This window comes from Entelurus aequoreus, linkage group LG14 (genome assembly GCF_033978785.1).
Source record: "Entelurus aequoreus isolate RoL-2023_Sb linkage group LG14, RoL_Eaeq_v1.1, whole genome shotgun sequence".
Classification (NCBI taxonomy): Eukaryota; Metazoa; Chordata; class Actinopteri; order Syngnathiformes; family Syngnathidae; genus Entelurus; species Entelurus aequoreus.
In genome coordinates, this window is record NC_084744.1 from 53473634 (window position 1) to 53497941 (window position 24308).

At 40.4% G+C, this 24308-nt stretch overlaps 1 protein-coding gene across 9 annotated transcripts in view; it reads left to right on the plus strand.

The window, feature by feature from the left end:
* LOC133665041 (solute carrier family 22 member 6-like) overlaps window positions 1–24308 on the plus strand; it is a 45489-nt gene that overhangs the window by 10868 nt on the left and 10313 nt on the right. For all 9 annotated transcript variants that reach the window (XR_009828678.1, XR_009828679.1, XR_009828680.1 and 6 more), the window contains 3 exons: window positions 21187–21348; window positions 21405–21478; window positions 21544–21673. Coding sequence is in view for 6 of the 9 variants with exons in the window: in XM_062070198.1 (XP_061926182.1) it covers window positions 21187–21348; window positions 21405–21478; window positions 21544–21673 (366 nt within the window). In the remaining 3 variants the exon portion in view is untranslated. The remainder of the gene's footprint in view (window positions 1–21186; window positions 21349–21404; window positions 21479–21543; window positions 21674–24308) is intronic.

Genomic DNA, 24308 nt, shown 5'->3' on the forward strand with positions numbered 1-24308 from the left:
GGGGTGGGGGTGTTGCACTAATATACAACAAAAACTTTAGCCTTACCTCGGACCTAAATAATAAATATAACTCGTTTGAGGTGCTTACTGTGAGGTTTGTCACACCGCTGCCTCTGCACCTGGCTGTCATCTACCGCCCCCCAGGGCCCTATTCGGACTTTATCAATGAATTTTCAGAGTTCGTTGCTGATCTAGTGACGCACGCCGACAATATAATCATAATGGGAGACTTTAACATCCATATGAATACCCCATCGGACCCTCCATGCGTGGCGCTCCAGACTATAATTGATAGCTGTGGTCTTACACAAATAATAAATGAACCCACGCATCGCAACGGTAATACGATAGATCTAGTGCTTGTCAGGGGTGTCACCACCTCTAAAGTTACGATACTCCCGTACACTAAAGTAATGTCCGATCATTACCTTATAAAATTCGAAGTTCTGACTCATTGTCAACAAACTAATAATAATAATAATAACTACTATAGCAGCCGCAACATTAATACTGCCACAACGACGACTCTTACTGACCTACTGCCTTCAGTAATGGCACCTTTCCCAAATTATGTGGGCTCTATTGAGAACCTCACTAACAACTTTAACGACGCCCTGCGCGACACCATTGATAGTGTAGCACCGCTAAAGCTAAAAAGGGCCCCTAAAAGGCGTACCCCATGGTTTACAGAAGAAACTAAAGCCCAGAAATTATCATGTAGAAAGCTGGAACGCAAATGGCGTGCGACTAAACTTGAGGTTTTCCATCAAGCATGGAGTGATAGTTTAATAACTTATAAACGCATGCTTACCTCAGCTAAAGCTAAATATTACTCAAATCTCATCCACCTCAACAAAAATGATCCTAAATTTTTGTTTAGTACAGTAGCATCGCTAACCCAACAAGGGACTCCTCCCAGTAGCTCCACCCACTCAGCAGATGACTTTATGAATTTCTTTAATAAGAAAATTGAAGTCATTAGAAAAGAGATTAAAGACAATGCATCTCAGCTACAACTGGGTTCTATTAACACAAATACGACGGTATATACGACGGACATTGCCCTCCAAAATAGTTTCTCTCTCTTTGATGAAATAACATTGGAGGAATTGTTAAAATGTGTAAATGGGACAAAACAAACAACATGTCTACTTGACCCAATTCCTGGGAAACTTATCAAGGAGCTTTTTGTTTTATTAGGTCCATCAGTGTTAAATATTATAAACTTATCACTTTCCTCTGGTACTGTTCCTCTAGCATTCAAAAAAGCGGTTATTCATCCTCTACTCAAAAGACCTAACCTCGATCCTGACCTCATGGTGAACTACCGGCCGGTGTCCCACCTACCGTTTATCTCGAAAATTCTCGAAAAAATTGTCGCACAGCAGCTAAATGAACACTTAGCGTCTAACAATCTCTGTGAACCTTTTCAATCCGGTTTCAGGGCAAATCACTCTACGGAGACAGCCCTCGCAAAAATGTCTAATGATCTATTGCTAACGATGGATTCTGATGCGTCATCTATGTTGCTGCTTCTTGATCTTAGCGCCGCTTTTGATACTGTTGATCATAATATTTTATTAGAGCGTATCAAAACACGTATTGGTATGTCAGACTTAGCCTTGTCTTGGTTTAACTCTTATCTTACTGACAGGATGCAGTGTGTCTCCCATAACAATGTGACCTCGGACTATGTTAAGGTAACGTGCGGAGTTCCCCAGGGTTCGGTTCTTGGCCCTGCACTCTTTAGTATTTACATGCTGCCGCTAGGTGACATTATACGCAAATACGGTGTTAGCTTTCACTGTTATGCTGATGACACTCAACTCTACATGCCCCTAAAGCTGACCAACACGCCGGATTGTAGTCAGCTGGAGGCGTGTCTTAATGAAATTAAACAATGGATGTCCGCTAACTTTTTGCAACTCAACGCTAAGAAAACGGAAATGCTGATTATCGGTCCTGCTCAACACCGACATCTATTTAATAATACCACCTTAACATTTGACAACCAAACAATTAAACAAGGAGACTCTGTAAAGAATCTGGGTATTATCTTCGACCCAACTCTCTCGTTTGAGTCACACATTAAGAGTGTTACTAAAACGGCCTTCTTTCATCTCCGTAATATCGCTAAAATTCGTTCCATTTTGTCCACAAGCGATGCTGAGATCATTATTCATGCGTTCGTTACATCTCGTCTCGATTACTGTAACGTTTTATTTTCGGGCCTCCCTATGTCTAGCATTAAAAGATTACAGATGGTACAAAATGCGGCTGCTAGACTTTTGACAAAAACAAGAAAGTTTGATCATATTACGCCTATACTGGCTCACTTGCACTGGCTTCCTGTGCACCTAAGATGCGACTTTAAGGTTTTACTACTTACGTATAAAATACTACACGGTCAAGCTCCTGCCTATCTTGCCGATTGTATTGTACCATATGTCCCGGCAAGAAATCTGCGTTCAAAGAACTCCGGCTTATTAGTGATTCCCAGAGCCCAAAAAAAGTCTGCGGGCTATAGAGCGTTTTCTATTCGGGCTCCAATACTATGGAATGCTCTCCCGGTAAAAGTTAGAGATGCTACCTCAGTAGAAGCATTTAAGTCTCATCTTAAAACTCATTTGTATACTCTAGCCTTTAAATAGACTCCCTTTTTAGACCAGTTGATCTGCCGTTTCTTTTCTTTTCTTTTCTACTCTGCTCCGGGGTGGACCGCTAGCCTGTCCATCAGATGGGGACATCTCTACGCTGCTGACCCGTCTCCGCTCGGGATGGTTCCCGCTGGCTCCACCATGGACTGGACTTTCGCTGATGTGTTGGACTTTCACAATATTATGTCAGACCCACTCGACACCGAGGATGTCGTTGTGGCTTGTACAGCCCTTTGAGACACTTGTGATTTAGGGCTATATAAATAAACATTGATTGATTGATTGATTGATTCTAAATTTGATCTAATAAACTACTATCGATGTGTAAAATCGTTATTTTCAAATTAAAATTAGTTCTAACTTCTTACCCACGGTAAAAACGTTAAAACTATGGAATGTGTCAGAGTCGGATGATTGTCGATTTTGTTCCACGGAGTCTGTATCCACCCTCACTCACCCCCTTCTGTTTCTGAAAAAAGGACTGTGTTAGTCATACTATCACTTTCAGAAACATCTAAGAAAAAGGTCAGCTAATAGTCAAGTAGCGGAGGACAGGTCATGTTTGAGGTCAATGATTGTCTCTTTAGCCTCTATGGTCCACTGGGGGGTGGTGTTAGGGTAGGGGACCCCTTAGCGATATCACAAATAACTCAAACTCAATTAAACCCTAACTTTTATGTAACTTATTCAATATGGTGAAAGTAACAAAATATGCTTATATTTATATTGTCACCAATACTAGAAAATTACCACCCTTATGGCGGATGCTTTAGCAATAGTATTTTGAATTTTTACCACACCTGGTGGCCCCAATAATTCATTAAGTCAAGCTCATGTTGTAGAAAGTTGAATGATGCAGACACGTTTGTTACTGAATACTTTCCATCAGACTTCTGTCTTGACGACTATGTGTATGTAATGAGCAACTATAATTATTTGATATGCTTAAATGTGTAATGTGTCGTTTTAGCTCAGCTGTTGTGTAGCTGCTAGCTCCTCGTAGCCTACAGGTGTCTAAAGTGCAGCCCATAGTAATGTTTGGCAGCTACGCCGTGTCTTATCATTGGACCTAAGTTCTTTGGTTTTGTAGGCGAGACAGAGAGCAAGGGAACAATGTGGGACACTATTGTGTCCATCTTATACCATGCTAGCTGTTGCAAAGATAGGTCAACATGAGCAGCCACAGCTTGAGTTCCAACATATATAAATAATCATAACATATGGCGAGTCGGGTGGCAGAACACACGGAAGCATCTCAGCCAGTCAGGGTTTTCACTGTTAGAGCAGTTGGATGTCAGCCATTCCTGTTGTTTCAGGCTGTGGTATGAGCTCATGGAGTAGTCTTGGTAGTGGTGTCGCAGCTGGGTGGTTCAGCCGTCAGGTAACACCAGGAATGTTCCTTCTTTGCGATTTGAATGTCAGGGTACAGTCTGTAAAGGAGGTCCAGCAATCTGAACCGGAAGTGGTTTGGTGACAGGTAACCTTCTTGTGACCCCAGCGAAGCCTTCGACCTTTAAAGAGGAAGCACACAGTTTTTGTTTTTGTTTTTGTACCTCTGCATTCAGAATCGAATGGGTGGCTGATAAAATTGTCCGTTGACACTCATGTCCAGCAGGGGTCCTGTTGGTACTTCCTGCTGCGGCTCCTGATGTGGGGCGTCCTCTTACACGCCTTCGTGTTCGTTTGTTGGCACGACGGAACCTTTCCTGTTCGGAAATGTTCGGACAGTCACGACTCCAGTGACCAGGCTGGTCACAGCCGAAACAGTGTCTACCCCAGACCGGCTTTGAAGCATCGTGTTGTCCACCACCCGAGTCCAACCGCACGTCTGTTGAGGATTCTTTCCTCCACCTGTTGGAACTCAAAAGCAAGGTCACCCACTGCTGAATATACCCTAGCTGATCTTTGACCTTTTGGTTCTTTTAACCTTTTATCTTCAGCGATCTGTAATTTAAGTAGTCGTTTCCTTGTTGCTCTGTCATTAGCCCTATTTTGCATGGGATGAATAAAATGTCCTGCCATATATTGTTTTTGGCACCGTGTATATCAGGGTTAACTTTGTCCAAAGTGTTTGGCCAAAGGTTCCCTCCCGGAGGTACAGGTGGGAAACAAGGTCAACAATGGCTTGCATGTATGCATCGGCAAGAGACTTATATTAAAGTAGGCCCCTATAATTGTCATGTGTCAAAAATGTCTGGTGTGCACCGCCCTCTGCTGGAGGAAAATGGTCAGACTTGCAAAATAAGGGGTTAATACTTTCTCTTTTAACGTTGATGTTCCAGGTAATTTAATGTTCAGTGAATGTATAGGATAGGCCGATGTCGTTGTGGCTTGTACAGCCCTTTGAGACACTTGTGATTTAGGGCTATATAGATAAACATTGATTGATTGATGGTTGATGGTTGATTATATGACCAAAATGAACTTATTTCATTTATTCATTCATTTTCTATCGCACTCATAGTTTTATTCCATTTTGCATCTAATTATTCCTATTGATTTCTTCCCATTTCACTCAAACAACTAAACAAACAAATAAACAAACTTGCAGCTAACCACAATCAACAGCATACCATTTACGAATACCTTCTTTTGTCACTTTCTCATCTTTCTTTCACTTTCGTTTTCCTTTACAAACAACCTCCTGTACCCTAACTCTTCCTTACACTTCACACAATGTTTCTATTTTCTGTTCTCCTAGAAACCATTCACGTAACGTAAGGTTATAAACATCCTTTTCCCCTATTGTTAATGTCATTTGTCAAAAATGTCTGCCATAGGAAAATGGACAGACATGTAGAAGGGGTTAATTTTCGGAGGCAAGATTCTTAGAGGGGGCATGTTAATACCTCCTTCTCTTGTCACTGGAGTAGGGGGCGGTGTCCTAGTCAAAGTCTGGGCGGGTCGTTTGAATTGTCTTGCGCATGCGCGGCAGACAAAAAACCATCAGTCTCTTCTGACATTAATCATCGTTTCTTTTGCTGCATTTCGTTTTTCCACGTAATCCCCGTTTACTTTTATAGTACGCCAAACTCTTAAATTCTCTCCCTGAGTGTTCCATTTTCACCAGCGCACACACACACACACACACACACCCTCTCAGCAGCACACTCTCTGCGTTTCACTTTACCATAAAACTTCCAGTTACTTTTTTATTTTTTATTTTATTTTACCAGACGTTTGAGTTCACGACTTTTCGAGTATTGTAAACTCCCTCTTAACCCTTTCAAGGAACGTTCTCCTTTTTTTCCTTTTTTTTTTTTTCAGTTCTTTTTTGTCTCGCCCCGCGGCCTCCATTGTCACCAAAAGCACCTTCAATTGATCATTGAACGGCAGCCAATCATCACATTTTGCCCCGCCGCCATCACATTTCTGTTTGTCACACTCCAAGGCCATTGTGTCTATTTCTTTACGTTTTAGTGTCTTATCACACTGGGATCTTTCAACCCGTTTCCTTACGTTTCAGTGTCTTATCTCACTGGGATCTATCAACCCGCTTCCTTACGTTTCAGTGTCTTATCTCACTGGGATCTATCAACCCGCTTCCTTTTAGGCGGCGACCAACTACCCAGGGTGAGCCACACCCAACTATTAGTTCACTCGTCAATGAAACTGCCCGTCACGGTAATCGAGACACAATGGCCTGAGTTGACCACTTATTTACAATTTTAATGCAACGGCAGGCTCGGCAAAAATGCAATCAATCTATCAAAATCACCAATCTGTGCCTGGGATTAAAAAACAGTGTTTGACTTACAGACTTCAGGACAGACTCCTAACGCAGATTTTATCTAAAAAGAAAGGTTCTGCTTACCTTGAATTGGCCAATTGAGTCTGTCCAGAACATTGCAAGAAGTCATCAATCAACAGCGTGCCATCCCGGACGAGCCCCCAAATTGTTGCGTTGACCAGCATTCCTCCAATGGGGAATTCAAATTGCTAGTCTCTCCCAGATTCTTTTTATGGCAATATGCTGTTGTTTATATTCAATCACCAGGCAGAAGTTGGTATTTTGTGGTTTATTCTCCAAGCTTAGAGGACAAACCTGAGACCAACCCAGCACCCAAGCGTTCCCTAGCCTGGTCCAGATCAGTCTACCAAAACCCCGGAACTCCTGTCTACTTCTCCCTTCTCCTGTCCCCCCCACCTGCTGTTTCCCCAGTCTAGCTGTGCTCCGTATCTCAGGAATGTAATGGCAGTCTCAACAAAGACAGCGCTCTGACTCTAACCAAGGACACTCGAATCCAAGCACTTTGTACCACACGAGACATTAGCTGATGTAAATATGACTATAGGAGTTTTTAGAAAGAAGTAACACTTAAATATGGATATGGCTTCCAACACAACCTTAGTTGTTCTCGTCATCGCTGGCAAGGTGTTGTCTCTCCTCTCGGTTCCTTCCAGTCAGGTATCGGGTGTTGGTCCTGGATCGGCTTTGACCGTGCCCCTCTTAGCGAGTGCAAGGGAATCTGGAGTGGCTGCTTTCATCCTCAAATCTGCATAGAGGAACTGGCACACAAATTCTACATTTTGCAAACTTACCATTTTGGTCTCATGGTCTTTCCACCTTCCTAGGAAGCTGATGGTCCTGAGAAGTGCTGATCTTGTGACTGAAGAAGATTAACCTGTTTTCTTAAAATAGGTGCCGTTGTTTGACCTAATCTTTTTGGGGAAACCATGTCAGGATATTAGATCATTCACAAAACATTTAATTACTGAATTGGCACCCTCCTTTGAGGTTGGGGTTGCTTCCGCCAACCACTGCAATTGTCAATCTAAATCATTACGTACCTTTATCCTTGTACCGGATTGATCATATCGATTAAATAAAACCTCAACACGCTCAAACTTGACCCAATCCAAACTCACCTCCCCCTCTGTCCCTCTCACAGGGACAGTGTTAGTCGTAGTAATAGTAATAGTAATAGTAATAGTAATAGTAGTATTAGTAGTTTCAGAAACATCCAAGAAAAAGAAAAGGCAGCTGATAGTCAAGTGCAGCAAGGACAGAGGCGGAGGACAGGTCATGTTTGAGGTCACTGTTCGCTTTTGCAATAGTACTTTGATATTTTACAACACCTAGTGAATTATTGTGGCCTCAATAATTCACTAAATAGTTGTATTTAATTTAGTCTATCTATGATGGGACAATGCACAGAAACATTAAGTTCAGAAACAGATATGTTCTGTACCAGATTATATCTAAATAGCTACTTTCCATCTGTAGTCCCTGGCTACCTAAATTAAAGGGATCCAAAAATCAAGCAATAAAATTATGACACTAATTAATCATAATAAATATATACATTCATAATAATCAATAATTAATCAAAAATAATCATCATGTAATCAATTTTAAGAAAAGTCACCAAATGCCCCTTCATGGACACATACTTAACATACAATACAACCACACCTTATTTACATCATCACACAAAGACAATACATGCTCTTGTTCACATCTGTCATCATTCGTAACAACAACCAAGATTTTAACAGCCATACCTCACAATTTACAACAAAAATGCTCTCATGGATAAATATACTACACATTAAGTTGATGTGTCAACATAATGCCCATCTTAGTGACCGTGTGAGCAGCCTTGATTGCTCCAAAGCCACTTTTTAACTTCAAATTTTCTATTCCTTTTGTTATAACGGGGAGAAGGCTAATTGGTCTGTACATGTTCTGGTCTTCTTTATTTCCTGCTTTATGGATTTGATTATAGTAGCAGTTTCTCGACGTGGTAGGGAAAGTGTTTTCCGTTATTGATTTATTTATCAATTGTTGTTATACGAGCAATAATACAATCCTTATATGTTTTTAGGAAGATAGTGTCCAACCCATATATATATCTCTAGATCGTGAGTCTGATAATGCAGCGAAGATTTTGTTTAACTTTGTTTCATTTGTTAATTCTAAAATTAGTCCATCCTGAATAAATGACAATTATTTGCACTGATTTTGAGGGACTCTTTATTCAGGGTTTGTACAGACTGGATGAAATGTTCATTAAAATTATTACTTATGTCCAGACTGTCTGCGATAGTAGCGCCATTGATGTTTAATGTTATAGTGTTGTTTCTTGTTTGCTCTCTTTCCGTAAGTTTTTTTCTGGTTTTCCATAACTCTCTAATGTTCCCTTTTGCAGCTTTGATTAATTCTAAGTGAGAGTCAGCCTTAGACTTCCGCATAAACATTGTAACTTTGTTCCTCAAAACTTTTAAAATCATACGATCTGTATTTAGACCTGTTATAATTGCTCTTATGAGAGCTGAGTCCTCATGTCTTTATTAGAATCCAAATTGTTTTATTAATCCAATGGTATTTTTATTTTAGCACTCTTCTTTCTGGTTTTGTATTTGTGTTTTTACAGATGTTCTCTTTGATTTTTGTCATCCAATTGTAATTCTAGTAGGGCTGCTTATCATTTGTATCATTGTAGAAGCCGTTTATAATATCCTTAAGTTTCTTTCTACGTGTTTTATTTAACCAGTCCAGATTAACGTCCCCCATGACGTTACTTCTTTCATGCTATGCTGTTTGAGGATGTCTGAAAATGAATCAAGAAAAATGTCTTTAGCTGTGGTCGGTCGGTATACTACAATTACCTTCAAATACATTTCTGAGGAAAATTAAATTAAATTAAATTTTAACATACTCCAATTGATCTACTTTTAATGTTTTCTCTTTCATAAATCATAATTCCTCCCCCCTTTGTCACTCGATCTGTCTTTTCTGTAATCTTGTCCCCCGGGACATTAATTAGAACGAAAGTTGTTGTGGGTTTTAACCATGTCTCTGATAGACAAGGTAATCCGGATTAGAGTCTGACAGTAACTGCTGTATTAGTTCAGTATGTTTCCTGTGGTAGAAAGTTTAATAATGACTTCTGTCTCTCTGCGACTTTGTGTATGTAATAAGCAACTATAATTATTTGATATGCTTAAATGTTATTTTAGCTCAGCTGTTGTGTAGCTGCTAGCTCCTTGTAGCCTACAGCAGGAGTGTCCAAATTGCAGCCAATAGCTATGTTTTTAACAGACAACCGAAATAATTGAAAATGTGGTATTAGCGTATCGGTTCAATCAGCGGCAGCTACGCCCTGTTTTATCATTTGACCTAAATTTTTGGTTTCGTAGGCAGGACAGAAGGAACAACGTGGGACAGCAATTGTCCATCTTATACCATGCTAATTGTTGTAAGGATAGTTCACATGAGCGGCCATACCGTGAGTCCCACCATATATAAGAGTCAAACGGCTCCTATTATGAGTCGTCTAATTGGTGATCATACACTTTGGCGGTTTGGGTGGCAGGGCACACGGACGCACCTCAGTCAGCCAGTGCTAGGACAGTTGGAGCAGTCCCCGTCCTCCATTCGTTCCTGGGAGGCGTCCTCAGTAGTTGTCAGCTGATGTCGTGCTGTCAGGCAACATCAGGAAGTTCCTTCTGTGCGGTATTGAATTGTCAGGGCACAGTTCGTAAGCAGGTCATTACAAGGTGTGTGCAGGTTGACCACAAAAGGAATGCTTCAAAGATTGTGTTGAACATTGTCCGTTGACACTTATGTCCAGCAGGGGTCTGTTTGTATCCTGCTGTTCGTCCTGCTGTCACACCTGTATTTTTTGTGAGCATGTTCTGGCTACAACTTTGGAGCTTGTCTTGTTCAGAGAAGTTGGCAGTCCCCCTGCTGCATATCCTTTCCCCCCTCGCTTGACCTAGCACAACCGTGGCTACCACCCAAGTCCGTCTGTATGGTTTTACGTTTTGTTGAGGTTTTTTTTATTTTTTTTTTTTCCTCCAGAATTTGGAACTCAAAACATGTACACCCATCGTTTTCATATCCTCTCGGTTAGTTCAATTTTGCATATCACGTTTTAAAATTACAGTCTTAACTATCCCATTAAATGCTAATCAATAACCTTAATTCAAAGATTATACGTACTACTTCATGTGTATTTAAGTACCCTTTTAATTCACTTAAAGATTATCTATAAGTTAATTTAAACTATCATTTGTCTATCAGTAGGCGCGAGCAAGCTGTCATGCTTGCACTCTGACCTCCCGCTGTGCGTGATACTCTCCAAAACAAAAGAATGTATTTATTCACGTTTCTCCTTATCTTTCAGCTAAATCTTTTAATCTTTTAACTTATAACCTCCGCACTGTTTTTATTTTTATTGTCTGCATTTTAATTTTGCTTTTATTTTCTTTCATTTCACTTTGTTGTCTGTGAAGCACTTTGAGTCTGCCCTTTCCTGGAAAAACGCCACACAAACAAAGCTGCCCCGCCTTGCCTTGCCCGTCTCCGACTGGTTATCCAACCTAGTCACAACAAACACACAAGGCCATGCTCTAAGCGCCAGGCCTAATCACACTTCTCCTCTTTTTAACACTTTACATATCGGCTCTTATTCTAATTATTAATGTAGGCTGTTATTTGTAATTATTATTCAACACTATTCACACCAAACAGTTGTAAAGTTATAGTTATTCGCATTATACTCTCAAAATCTATAGCTAACTGACAGCTGTTGAGATTTGGTTTGCCTCCTTCATCTCAGTGGCCTAGTGGTTAGAGTGTCCGCCCTGAGATCGGCAGGTCGCAAGTTCAAAACCCCGGTCGAGTCATACCAAAGACTATAAAAAATTTGGGAGCCAAATCACCAAAAATGATTCCCGGGCGCGGCACCGCTGCAGCCCACTGCTCCCCCCACCTCCCAGGGGCGATCACGGGGATGGGCCAAATGCAGAGGACAAATTCCACCACACCTAGTGTGTGTGTGACAATCACTGGCACCCCAGCTTTAACTCTAACTTTATTCTGTCATGCCATTATCCTCTTCTAGCTCAACATCCAGAAGTATGGTGTACTGCAATGTCTAAATAAAAATATAAATTACTACAAACTAAAATGTCAGACTGCACTTTAAAGTTACCTGACTTAAACTTACTTTTATTAAATTGATTTCCAAACTAACCACCACCACAGCAGACATCTTCCTCAATCCTATCCCTATACTCCCATAAATTAGAAAGTGTTTCACAACAGTGGTTAAGTAGTTATTTTAAGTAATAGATCTCAATATGTAGAAATTAATAAGACTAAATCTTTACCAGAAAGAGTAACTTGACAGAGTATATGAACTAACTTCTGGAGAATAATAATTGTACATAAATATGTTGGAAGCCACATATTGAACATATTAAAGAAAAATATCCAAATCCATTGCTATTCGGTATAAAGTAAAACACATGCTGAATAAGAAATGTCTGCACATGTTATATTATTCATTTATTTTTCCATATGTAATATTGTTTTGAAGTTTGGGGAAATGTTTATAGAATATAGACCCAATACTTAAACTTAAAAGGCTCATTTCAATATTACACAAAGCATTATTGTTATGATCATACCAATCTATTTTTTATAAGTCATAATGTGTTAAATGTTCAGATAATTTAATTTTAAAACAATGGCAATTATGTTTCGAGTAAAGAACAACAGCCTTCCAGTTTGTATTCTTAGCTTGTTTACATTATGAGGAGAAAACTATCATTTACGGGGGATATTGATTTTTGAAATAGGTCAAGTAAAATAAAAATAAAAACACAAATGTATTTCAGTTTTAGGAGTTAAATGATGTACCATCCTCAGTGATGAGCTGAACACATGTAGTTTTTTGTTATGGTTTTGGAGACCCTTGAAAAGTAAAGTTTTTTGAACATTATAAAATATAGTAACAATACTTTCATCTTTTAACGTTGATGTTCCAGGTAATTTAATGTTCAGTAAATGTATATCATAGGCCAATATAAGCTTTGGCTTCCGCCTATTCTTTTTTCGGTCATTCTTTTTCTTTTCTTTTCTGTGTGTAAATGTGTATGATTGTTAATATGTCTAATTTACTGTTAAACTGCTCACACAAATTGGTTGATGGTTGATTGTATGACCAAAATAAACTTATTTCATTTATTCATTCATTATCTATCGCACTCATAGTTTTATTCCATTTTGCATGTAATTATTCCTATTGATTTCTTCCCATTTCACTCAAACAACTAAACAAACAAACAAATAAACAAACTTGCAGCTAACCACAATCAACAGCATACCATTTACGAATACCTTCATTTGTCACTTTCTCATCTTTTCTTCACTTTCGTTTTCCTTTACAAACAACATCCTGTATCCATCTCTTCCTTACACTTCACACAATGTTTCTATTTTCTGTTCTCCTAGAAACCATTCACATAACGTAAGGTTATAAACATCCTTTTCCCATATTTTCTCAAACCATCCTCTTCACCCTCAATCTGTTTTTTCACCTGCTCTCTCTTCCTCTCTCTCTCACTTTCTCTCCTTCTCTCACAATACAAACACAATAATCCAAAATAATCAGTCTTATAAAATAATTTTAGCTTTAGATATGATTTAGGGCAGTGGTTTTCAACCTTTTCTCCCAGTAAAATAAAGAAATAAAATACAGCATAATGTCATCATTTTCTGATTTATTAAATTGTATAACAGTGCACCATATTGCTCATTTGTTGTGGTCTTACTTGACTTATTTGGACAAAAAAAAAAAAAAAAAAAGAATAACTAAAACGTTTTAAAAATTAAACAAGTGATTAAATTATAATAAAGATTTCTATACATATAATCAATCATCAACCTTCTTTGGATATTGTAATAGAGATCCATCTGGGCTCGTGAACTTAATTCTAAATATTTATTTTGTTGAAGAATTATTCTTCTATAATTATATTTATAAAGGATTCTGAATTGTCGCTATTTTAAAATATTTAAAATCTCAGGTACCCCTTGGCATACCTTCAAGTACCCCCCTTTTTTGTCCGGGCGGAAACACCATACCCTCCTTTGAGAACTACTGGTTTAGCCTATAAAAAATCCTTTGTCTCATACATCATTAGACTGTACAACTCCTCTTTGGGGGGGCTAGGATGACAGGGAATGCAAAACAATAACAGTACAATACTTTTTTATATCATGGTCGTTAATGCCTAGTTTCTCTTATTATATTCTTATTTTACTGTTCTCTTTTTATTCTCCTTGTAATATTTTTCTATTTTGTTTCCATTTATACCCTTATTAGTTACTGTTTACTTTTTACTTCTTCTTCCTGAGGGAACTCTCCTGAAGGAATCAACAACGTTTTATCTGTCTACCTATCTATCTATTACTAACCCGAGCACAATTCATGACGTCATGCTCATCTTGCAGACAGTTGTTTCCATTTTGTTTTATTCTCTACTTGTAATTCTACATGCACCAATGTCACATAGAAATTTTATTTCTTTGTTATTTATTTACATGATTATTTCTGGTTTACTTGCTGTCTGTTTACTTAAGTTCTCATTTTTTGGTCTGTCTTCCTTCTGATTAGAATTTGTTTAACGCTTCTCTACGTTTTGTTTTGACTAAGGCGCTGAGTGTTGGCGACTCTTATCTGTACTTCTTCAGACTACATGTTTCACAGTTTGCACAGATGTTTTTTAGAAGTCTTAGAATATAAATTTAAATTTTACTTCATCGTGATTATTCTTGAAATAATTAAAATGTCAATATAATTAAATAATCATTTTACCTTTATTAAATGTAATTCAATTTTATTTAATGTGTTTGCTATATCATTATTAATTCAAAGCTACAATGTGTTCTAATCTATGATGTGCGTGCGTGTGTGTTTGTCTCAACTTCCACACAGGAACTGGATGGATCAGATAAGCAACAAGGCTGTTCAATACAATATATTACACACATAATTGATGACTAATGAATTTAACAATGCTTCAATGTCCCAGTCCAAATGTATGTATTGATATTTAAATGTTTATTTATTCATATACAGTATATTTTATTTTTCCTATTATCAAAACCAACCTGTCAGCCTTCTCTTCAGATTTGAGTACAGCTGTCCACTATATATATATATATATATATTTTTTTTTTTTTTTAAACTAGCTCAATGCTAATCTAATCCAATGCTATGCTAACTCAATGCTAACCTAGCTTAATGCTAACCTAGCTCAATGCTATCCTAACATTGTCACACCTCTTCGGCCCACACCTCACGCAGCTGTCACTCACACAGCCTCGTCACACGCACACATCCCTTATCTTAAAATGTCTTCCAGCTGGGCCTCCCTTTTTTTTTTTTTTTCAAACCACAGTGTCACACAGTTACAATCACCAGCACAGTTAAAAGTAAATGCAACAGACAACTATTTTTCTCATCCAGAAGCACAGCTGTATCATATCAGAACCTTAATAATAAGAACAACATTTATCATTCACTCTTAGATGGACAAATAGTCAAGTTTAAGGAGGGTATTCTGGACTTCCCTGCTTAGGCTGCTGCCCCCGCGATCCAACCTCCGAGAGCGGAATAAGATAATTAAATGGATAGATCATTCACTCATATGTTTTCTGTACATAAACTTTGTCTACTTTCTCACAAGCACACACATTTTAGACAATTTCCCAACTTTTACAGATAGCGGGGCTGTGAGAAAAAGCGTGAAGGGAGGTTGCGAGCGGGGGGGGAAGAAAAGGAAGGGGGGAATTAAACCGGATAAGAAACCAGGTGCTACACAAAAGTTATTAAATTACGCATATATCTAAATGTACCAACATAAACTGACTCACTCAATACACACACATTTCAGCATTCATCATTATACACACACATTGTTAAATTACAATACCACCCCATGTCCGGACAAATATAAACAACTAATGCACGCGTGCTTTTGTGGAATCGGCCGTCTCATTAACAAACACAGGTCCCTTCATTACTCATACAACGGCGATTAACCCATTCAGCGGAGCAGCCCCTGGTTTTACTCCCTGACCAATACACGGCAACAGCATAAAAGCACAATAGAGTCACTGATAATCACCCAATGCTCTACAGTCATCATGTTTTGGTCAGTTCCATACAGTTTCACCAAAGCTTCACCAAAGCTCCACCAAAGCTCTACCATATGGAGCGCGATCTCTATCCATCTATACTGCAGCCAATTAAACAGAACGTTGTGACAAATACAGCTCAGTTGATCTCCTTTACCGGAGTCACCAAACGGTCACCCAAAATGAGGCTTTTCCACCGCTGCAGTTTCCACATAGAGAGATATGTCGCACATTCATAGACTTCATAAATTTGTATGGGCCAAATGTCACACCAGTTAGCAAAACCTGCCTTAAATTTAGCTGTATCCAACTCTGGCTAATTCTGATGCACTTGCAGAAAGAAGCATCCTCTGCCAGCAACGACAGAGGATGAAGAGGTTAAAATAAATTTTTCGTCTCACATAGTCTACGCTTCAAAAACACTCCAAACCACCAAAATTCTATTAACAATCCCCTTATAGCTAAAAACAAGAAATCACAAGTTTTCAACAAACACACAGACAAATGATCACATATAAAACAACTCAATCCAACCATAATTTACCCCATTCCAGGTTGTTTTTGGAGAACCTGACTAAACCTATCTTTGATCAAAAATAGATTCAGCAATTAGTCTTATCGATCCGGCTCTCTCCAGGCAGAAAATGTGTACACTTTAAAGCAAAACGCTTACCTTGTGATGCGCGCGTGCAACACACTGTCTGCCTGACAGAGAGAGCGGGAGCGGCTGTCGACCTGTAGCTTCTAAACCATCCTGTTTGTGACGCCAATTTGTGTAGTGGATAGTCCGAAGCTTAAGCAGGCAACAAAAGTAGTTCAGTACAACAAATTTATTTACCCATTATCAGAAGTGCAGGTTGAATTAAGATGGCCGCGCAGACAGACCACATGTTACTCCGGAGCAAACAAGACACACACAAGCCAAAATCACTGTCAAGTTCCGGTCTTCTGCCATTTTTTATATGTCTCTTGTGCGTCATTGTTTTTTATCTAGTGCATCATGATTGTTTTGTTTTGGTTTTGTCTGTTCCAAAACAACCTTGTATCTCTTAGTCATATTTGGAAATTCTAAACATTCTGTAGACAGGTTGGCACAACTCCATATTAACCTTTGTCCCACAACTGGTCCATTCAATGGCACAAAATAGAAGAGAATTGAAAATGAGCGGACATTCTTAAAAGACAAGAAATATAGGTCAAATGGTCAGAAATTCTACGACAGATACACCGCTATTCTCGCGAGGTTTTAGTTTAGTATAAGAAGTTGCGAGACCTGCATTCTCCCAGACATGCAAAAGACTTTGAGCAAGCCATCGGCAGCAGCAAGAACATTTCGCTAGCTGAACAAGTATGCACAAGACTGAAATAATTGCTGCCCAAGAACCGCCGAAGTGGCAGGCGGCCACGATTTTTCATGGCATAAACCCAAGTAAAGAGCCCGTCTTTAAGAAGCCGTGCCTGTGTTGTAATTTCGGAGCCACAATATATATACATATATTATATACAAGCCAAATTATCCCGCTCCAGATATTACTTTAATTCAAGTAATTAAGTAATATTTCCAGGGCTTGAATTTACAACCATTTTAGTCACATATGTGCCCAAAATGTAATATGTGCAACTTCAAAATATTTGGGAACAAACAATAATTGTATTGTGAGCGAAAGTTGTGGCATTAGCCTCTATGTTGTGAATTAAAGGCCTACTGAAAGCCACTACTACCGACCACGCAGTCTGATAGTTTATATATCAATGATGAAATCTTAACATTGCAACACATGCCAATACGGCCGGGTTAACGTATAAAGTGCAATTCTAAATTTCCCGGGAAACTTCCGGCTGAAAACGTTTCGGTATGATGACGTTTGTGCGTGACGTCACGGGTTGAAGCAGACATTTTGGAATAGCACGGTGGCCAGCTTAAGTCGTCTGTTTTCACCACATAATTCCACAGTATTCTGGACATCTGTGTTGGTGAATCTTTTGCAATTTGTTCAATTAACAATGGAGACTGCAAAGAAGAAAGCTGTAGGTGGGATCGGTGTATTAGCGGCTGGCTGCAGCAACACAACCAGGAGGACTTTGAGTTGGATAGCAGACGCGCTACCGTGAGTACAGCTTTGGCTTCCAAACATTTGATCGCTTGCCCGTACGTGCGTGCCGCTATGTGCATGTCACGTACGTAACTTTGGGGAAAATATATGTTTCTTGCCGACTCTGATGGTGGCTGGGGTGTCGTCGAAAGCAACAACGCCGTCCGCCGCCGCGCCGCCGCGCCGCTGTCCTCACCTGTCTGGGTTGACTTCCTCCGTCTCCGGGCCGCCGACCGCACCGATCATCGTGGTGAAGTCCTTCGTCGCGCCGTCGATCGCTGGAACGCAGGTGAGCACGGGTGTTGATGAGCAGATGAGGGCTGGCGTAGGTGGAGAGCTAATGTTTTTAGCATAGCTCTGTCGAGGTCCCGTAGCTAAGTTAGCTTCAATGGCATCGTTAGCAACAGCATTGCTAGGCTTCGCCAGGCGGCACAGCATTAACCGTGTGGTTACAGGTCCATGGTTTAATAGTATTGTTGATCTTCTGTCTATCCTTCCAGTCAGGGGCTTATTTCTTCTGTTTCTATATGCAGTTAAGCACGATGCTATCACGTTAGCTCCGTAGCTAAAGTGCTTCGCCGATGTATTGTCGTGGAGATAAAAGTCACTGTGAATGTCCATTTCGCGTTCTCGACTCTCATTTTCAAGAGGATATAGTATCCGAGGTGGTTTAAAATACAAATCCGTGATCCACAATAGAAAAAGGAGAGAGTGTGGAATCCAATGAGCCAGCTTGTACCTAAGTTACGATCAGTGCGAAAAAAGATACGTCCTGCACTGCACTCTAATCCTTCACTCTCACTTTCCTCATCCACGAATCTTTCATCCTGGCTCAAATTAATGGGGTAATCGTTGCTTTCTCTGTCCGAATCGCTCTCGCTGCTGGTGTAAACAATGTGCAAATGTGAGGAGCCCTTCAACCTGTGGCGTCACGCTACTTCCGGTACAGGCAAGGCTTTTTTTTATCAGCGACCAAAAGTTGAGAACTTTATCGTCGATGTTCTCTACTAAATCCTTTCAGCAAAAATATGGCAATATCGCGAAATGATCAAGTATGACACATAGAATGGATCTGCTATACCCGTTTAAATAAGAACATTTAATTTCAGTAGGCCTTTAATAACCTAGAGGCTAATGCCATGACTTTCATTGTGTTTCAGAGTATCTTGAAGGATCATGCAAGTAATTGTTTCTTGTTGATGCTGTAAACAAAATGTCACTGTGCAAACCCATGTTTGTTGTTGCACTGAACACAGATTGAAACTAAACTGACTGAAATAATAATAATAACAATGAATAATTTCTAAGTCTTTGTTAGCCGTTTGTGAAGTTTTGTGCTCGTGCGCTACGTTCGCTCGCATCCTGCATCTCCTGGGGGCTAAGCCCCCCCTGTCCTTAAAAGCTAGTGACGCCCCTGGGTGGCAGCATCATGTTAACGTAGGAGGGACTGCTGCACATCACAAAATAAATGAACATAAAGAACATTATGTGGAAATATTGACGCAAGAAGTTAGAGCTCGGGTGCACATGTGTCTTCCAATTAGACACTGACCTGAAGCATATCTTGTCTTGAGGTTAACAAAGTCTGTATTTTGGAGTGACCGTCACAAAGCCCTGATCTCAATCTTACTGAAGATCTATTGGCTCGGTTACAGCGGTTCTGTCAGCATCACTGGGTCAAAATTATTATACGTTTTTTTGAGAAACATTTGACCCAGCAGGCACAAGACATTAAAACAACGTTGTAAACTTGTTGAAGTAGGTCCTGACATACAGCAACTCAAACATAACGTTGAAACAACATGCTTTTTGACGACGTTTATTCAATGTTGGGTTCTGATGTTGATTTGACCATTGAATTTTGGTCATTTCCCAACCAATATTCTACAACACATATACGTTGAAACAACATACTTTTTGACGTATATTCAAGGTCCGGTTGTGACGTTGATTTGACCATTGAAATTTGGTCATTTCCAAACCAACGGCGTGGATCCCAACGTTGGACATCAAAGTTGTCTTAATTTACAACTAAAACTATTTTGCTAAGTTGTTTCAAAGTCAGTTCTAAAGGATACCACTTTTGACGTGTGTTTGGGGTCATTGTCCTGTTGGAACTAGAGATGTCCGATGATGGCTTTTTTTTTGCCGATATTCCGATATTGTCCAACTCTTAATTACCGATTCCGATATCAACCGATACCGATATATACAGTCGTGGAATAAACACACTATTATGCCTAATTTTGTTGTGATGCCCCGCTGGATGCATTAAACAATGTAACAAGGTTTTCCGAAATAAATCAACTCAAGTTATGGAAAAAAATGCCAACATGGCACTGCCATATTTATTATTGAAGTCACAAAGTGCTTTTTTTTTTTAACATGCCTCAAAACAGCAGCTTGGAATTTGGGCCATGCTCTCCCTGAGGGAGCATGAGGAGGTTGAGGTGGGCGGGGGTTAGGGAGTAGCGGGGGCTGTATATTGTAGCGTCCCGGAAGAGTTAGTGCTGCAAGGGGTTCTGGGTATTTATTCTGTTGTGTTTATGTTGTGTTACGGTGCGGATGTTCTCCCGAAATGTGTTTGTCATTCTTGTTTGGTGTGGGTTCACAGTGTGGCGCATATTTGTAACAGTGTTAAAGTTGTTTATACGGTCACCCTCAGTGTGACCTGTATGGCTGTTGACCAAGTATGCCTTGCATTCACTTGTGTGTGTGAAAAGCCGTAGATATTATGTGATTGGGTCGGCACGCAAAGGGCAGTGCCTTTAAGACACGCCCCCAATATTGTTGTCTGGGCTGAAATCGGGAGAAATTCGGGAGAATGGTTGCCCCGGGAATTTTTGGGAGGAGCACTGAAATTCGGGAGTCTCCCGGGAAAATCGGGAGGGTTAGCAAGTATGACTGAGAGACGCAACTGCTTTGTACTTCTCCCTACGTCCGTGTACCACTCCGTACAGCGGCGTTTTAAAAAGTCATACATTTTACTTTTTGATACCGATTATTTCCGATATTACATTTTAAAGCATTTATCGGACATCTCTAGTTAGAACACCCAACTGCGCCCAAGATCCAACCTCCGGGCTGATGATTTTAGGTTGTCCTGAAGAATTTGGAGGTAATCCTCCTTTTTCATTGTCCCATTTACTCTCTGTAAAGCAGCAGTTCCATAGCCAGCAAAACAGGCCCAGAGCATAATACTACCACCACCATGCTCCACGGTAGGCATGGTGTTCCTGGGATTAAAGGCCTCACCTTTTCTCCTCCAACATATTGCTGGTTATTGTGGCCAAACAGCTCAATTTTTGTTTCATCTGACCACAGAACTTTCCTCCAGAAGGTCTTATCTTTGTCCATGTGAACTAAAATTCCCCAAAAAAGTGCAAGTCCCCTTTTAAAGATGGAAAAAATTATATTGAAAGCCATGTTTGTGAGGATAAAACGTCATGATAATTGTTTGGAGGCGGGTGTTTGACTTCTGCTTGCTTTTTGGGGGGAGATTGGTGGATTTGGGAGGTACCAGTGGCTCCACGTGACCTTGATCTGTATCCCGTGCCTCCTGATGGCGAGTCAGAACCTTTTAAACAACTTTGTGTCTGGAATCCCCTCCCACCACTGCAGTCTGGCCAATTATAGCCTCCTGGACACGCTTCCGCAGCAGGTACATCTTGTTGGCTTACTGTGTGTGTGTGCATATGACGACCATGACCATTTCAGGTGGAGCAGAAAGACATCTTGAAGGCCTTCATACCTCTGGACTCTTCAGGAACAAAACTAGACCGCTGCAGCAGGTTCGATGGATTGGATTTTGTAAACGTTGCACTTTTGACGACGACTGAACGTGAGTTGCTTTCAGATACGTGACGCCTCAGTGGCATCTGCTGGCGACTAACAGCTCCGCAAACACCAGCCACTTGCAAACTGAAAGCTGTGTGGACGGGTGGACCTTCGATCGGTCCGAGTTCCTCACCACCACCGTGTCCGAGGTCACATGATCAACTAAAGCAGTGTTTTTCAACCTTTTCTGAGCAAATGCACATTTTTTTCATTGAAAAAATTCTGAGGCACAACACCAGCAGAAAACATTAAAAAATTTAACTCAGCAGCCGATATTGACGATAAAAAGTCGTTCTCGCAATTGTTGGATATGAATTCAAACCATAACCAACCATGCATCACTATAGCTCTTGTCTCAAAGTAGGTGTACTGTCACGACATGTCACATCAGGCCGTGACTTATTTGGAGTTTTTTGGTGTTTTCCTGTGTGTAGTGTTTTAGTTCTTGTCTTGCGCTCCTATTTTGTTGTTGATTGTCATGTTATGTACGGGATTTGCTTTGTGGACGCCGTCTGCCGCTCCACACGCTGTAAGTCTTTGCTGTCGTCCAGCATTCTGTTTTTGTTTACTTTGCAGCCAGTTCAGTTTTAGTTACGTTTTGCATAGCCATCCCTAAGCTTCGATGCCTTTTCTTAGCGGCACTTGCCTTTTGTTTATTTTTGGTTTAAGCATTAGATATCTTTTTTACCTGCTCTTTGCCTCCCACATATTGTGATCACGACAAGCCGTGTTCCCGACATCTACAAAGCAATTAGCTACCTGCTGCCACCTACTGTTATGCCCTGCTCTAGACAGTACAGACACTCGACAACGGCTTATTATTTGCAGATTATAATTACTGGTTTGCATTAGGGCTGGGCGATATGGCCTTTTTTAAATATCTCGATATTTTTAGGCCATGTCACGATACACGATACATATCTCGATATTTTGCCTTAGCCTTGAATGAACACTTGATGCATATAATCACAGCAGTATGATGATTCTATGTGTCTACATTAAAACATTCTTGTTCATACTGCATTAATATATGCTCATTTTAAACTTTCATGGAGAGAGGGGAATCACAACTAAGTCAATTGACCAAAACTGTATTTATTAAACAGTTATTAAGCAGTGGCACAAACATTCATGTCATTTCAAAACAGAAAGTGCAAGATTGTCAGAGACATTTTAAACAAGCACTTTTGTGCATGATGTCACTAAGATGACATATCAAAACAACACTAAATTAAAGTGCACTTTTTGTACAGAACGCCACTACAATAGTTAAAAACAAAGTGCACTTTAGTGCATGATGTCTCACAAGATATTTCAATAACAGTCAAATAAAAATGAGCTGCATAATAGGAAATCAAATAGTGTATGTCCTTCACTGTGGTAGGTTCCTGCGGACGTTATCTCCTTCTTTTGTTGACTATTTTTTTCATACGGTTTTGATGTGGAAATGGTTGCCTCTGCATTTTGTTGGTGTGGCACCGAACAGAGATGTTGACATGCGGAGTTTCAAGCACTCTTCATTCTCGAGCAAGCGACTTTTCAAATGATGCTACATATTAGCATTAATGCTACTTTTTGTAGCAACGCTTTTGCCCCGCACTTGACATATTACGGTTGTCTGTTCGACATATTCCCGCTTGAAGCCAAACCACCGCCAAACGATGGACCCCCTGCTGGGAATTAATTCTTCCTTCATTTGTTACCAGATTTGCACCTTCTTTCTCTCGTATTACCACTCGCACCACAGCTAACGTTACCCATGTCGCTACCTCTCCGCTCCGGGAGGGCGTATACGTATGTGACGTATGTAAGAAGGTGCGCTTGTCTTACATCTCTATGAGCAGAGCAGAGCAGAGCAGAGCAGCTTTATTTGTCCATTCTTAACATGTACAAGACACATAAGAACTGAAATTACATTTTCGGCACAATCCCGCTAAGAGCAGACATACGTTACATGGAGACAAGACGGGACTGCCAACGGATCAGCCACTTAGGGCGCTCCTTAAAAAGGTGACATTGGGAAAGGGGGAAGAGTAAAAAAAATATCAGTCTGAGGCTGGACCCTCAGGAGTGGTCCAGACTGAGTCCGAGGAAAAAAACCTCACATAGCATGGCACACATAAACATGGTACATGTAATCACAACAACTCGCAACAGAGTCATCCAACAGGACCCTGGAGGCCGGCAGCCGCTGTTGAGCGCTACTCAGCCCCCACAACCCGGGAGGAATTAAGCAGTGGTGAAGGCGTTGATTTGGGGAGGGGCGTGTGCGTGCATGTATGCCCAATTAACTTGGGTGAGATGTTGGAATTGTCTTTATGGGCCGAGGCCGGCCCCAAGAGTTAAAGAGTCCGACCCAGGTGCTTTTGAAAAAAAGGGAAGGTCAAAAGCGTCCATCTTTGAGGGGTCCTCAGGGGAGTGTTTTCAAACAGCCTGTTCCTCAAGGCCATTCGAGGGAGTCAAATCGTAGATTAAGATGTTGTTTTTTCTTCGAGCAGTCAAAACAATGACATTCCTGCTCTTGTGTGCTGGCTTCGACAATTCCAATTTATTCTTTCATTTTGCGATTCAAATCAGCAATCGCTCCAGTCTGTGATCCCACAGCCCGACCCAATCCTTCCATTGCGTTGAACAGCCTGTTGGCCCCTTGAGTGGCTGCCATCATCTTCCGAATTTGACGATACACCAGAGCAATGCCCAGCCCAATCAGCAAATGCCCCGCGATCAACGCTCCAAATAGGTAGATGTCTTCCACGTCCTCGATTGAAAGGACTGAGAGGCACA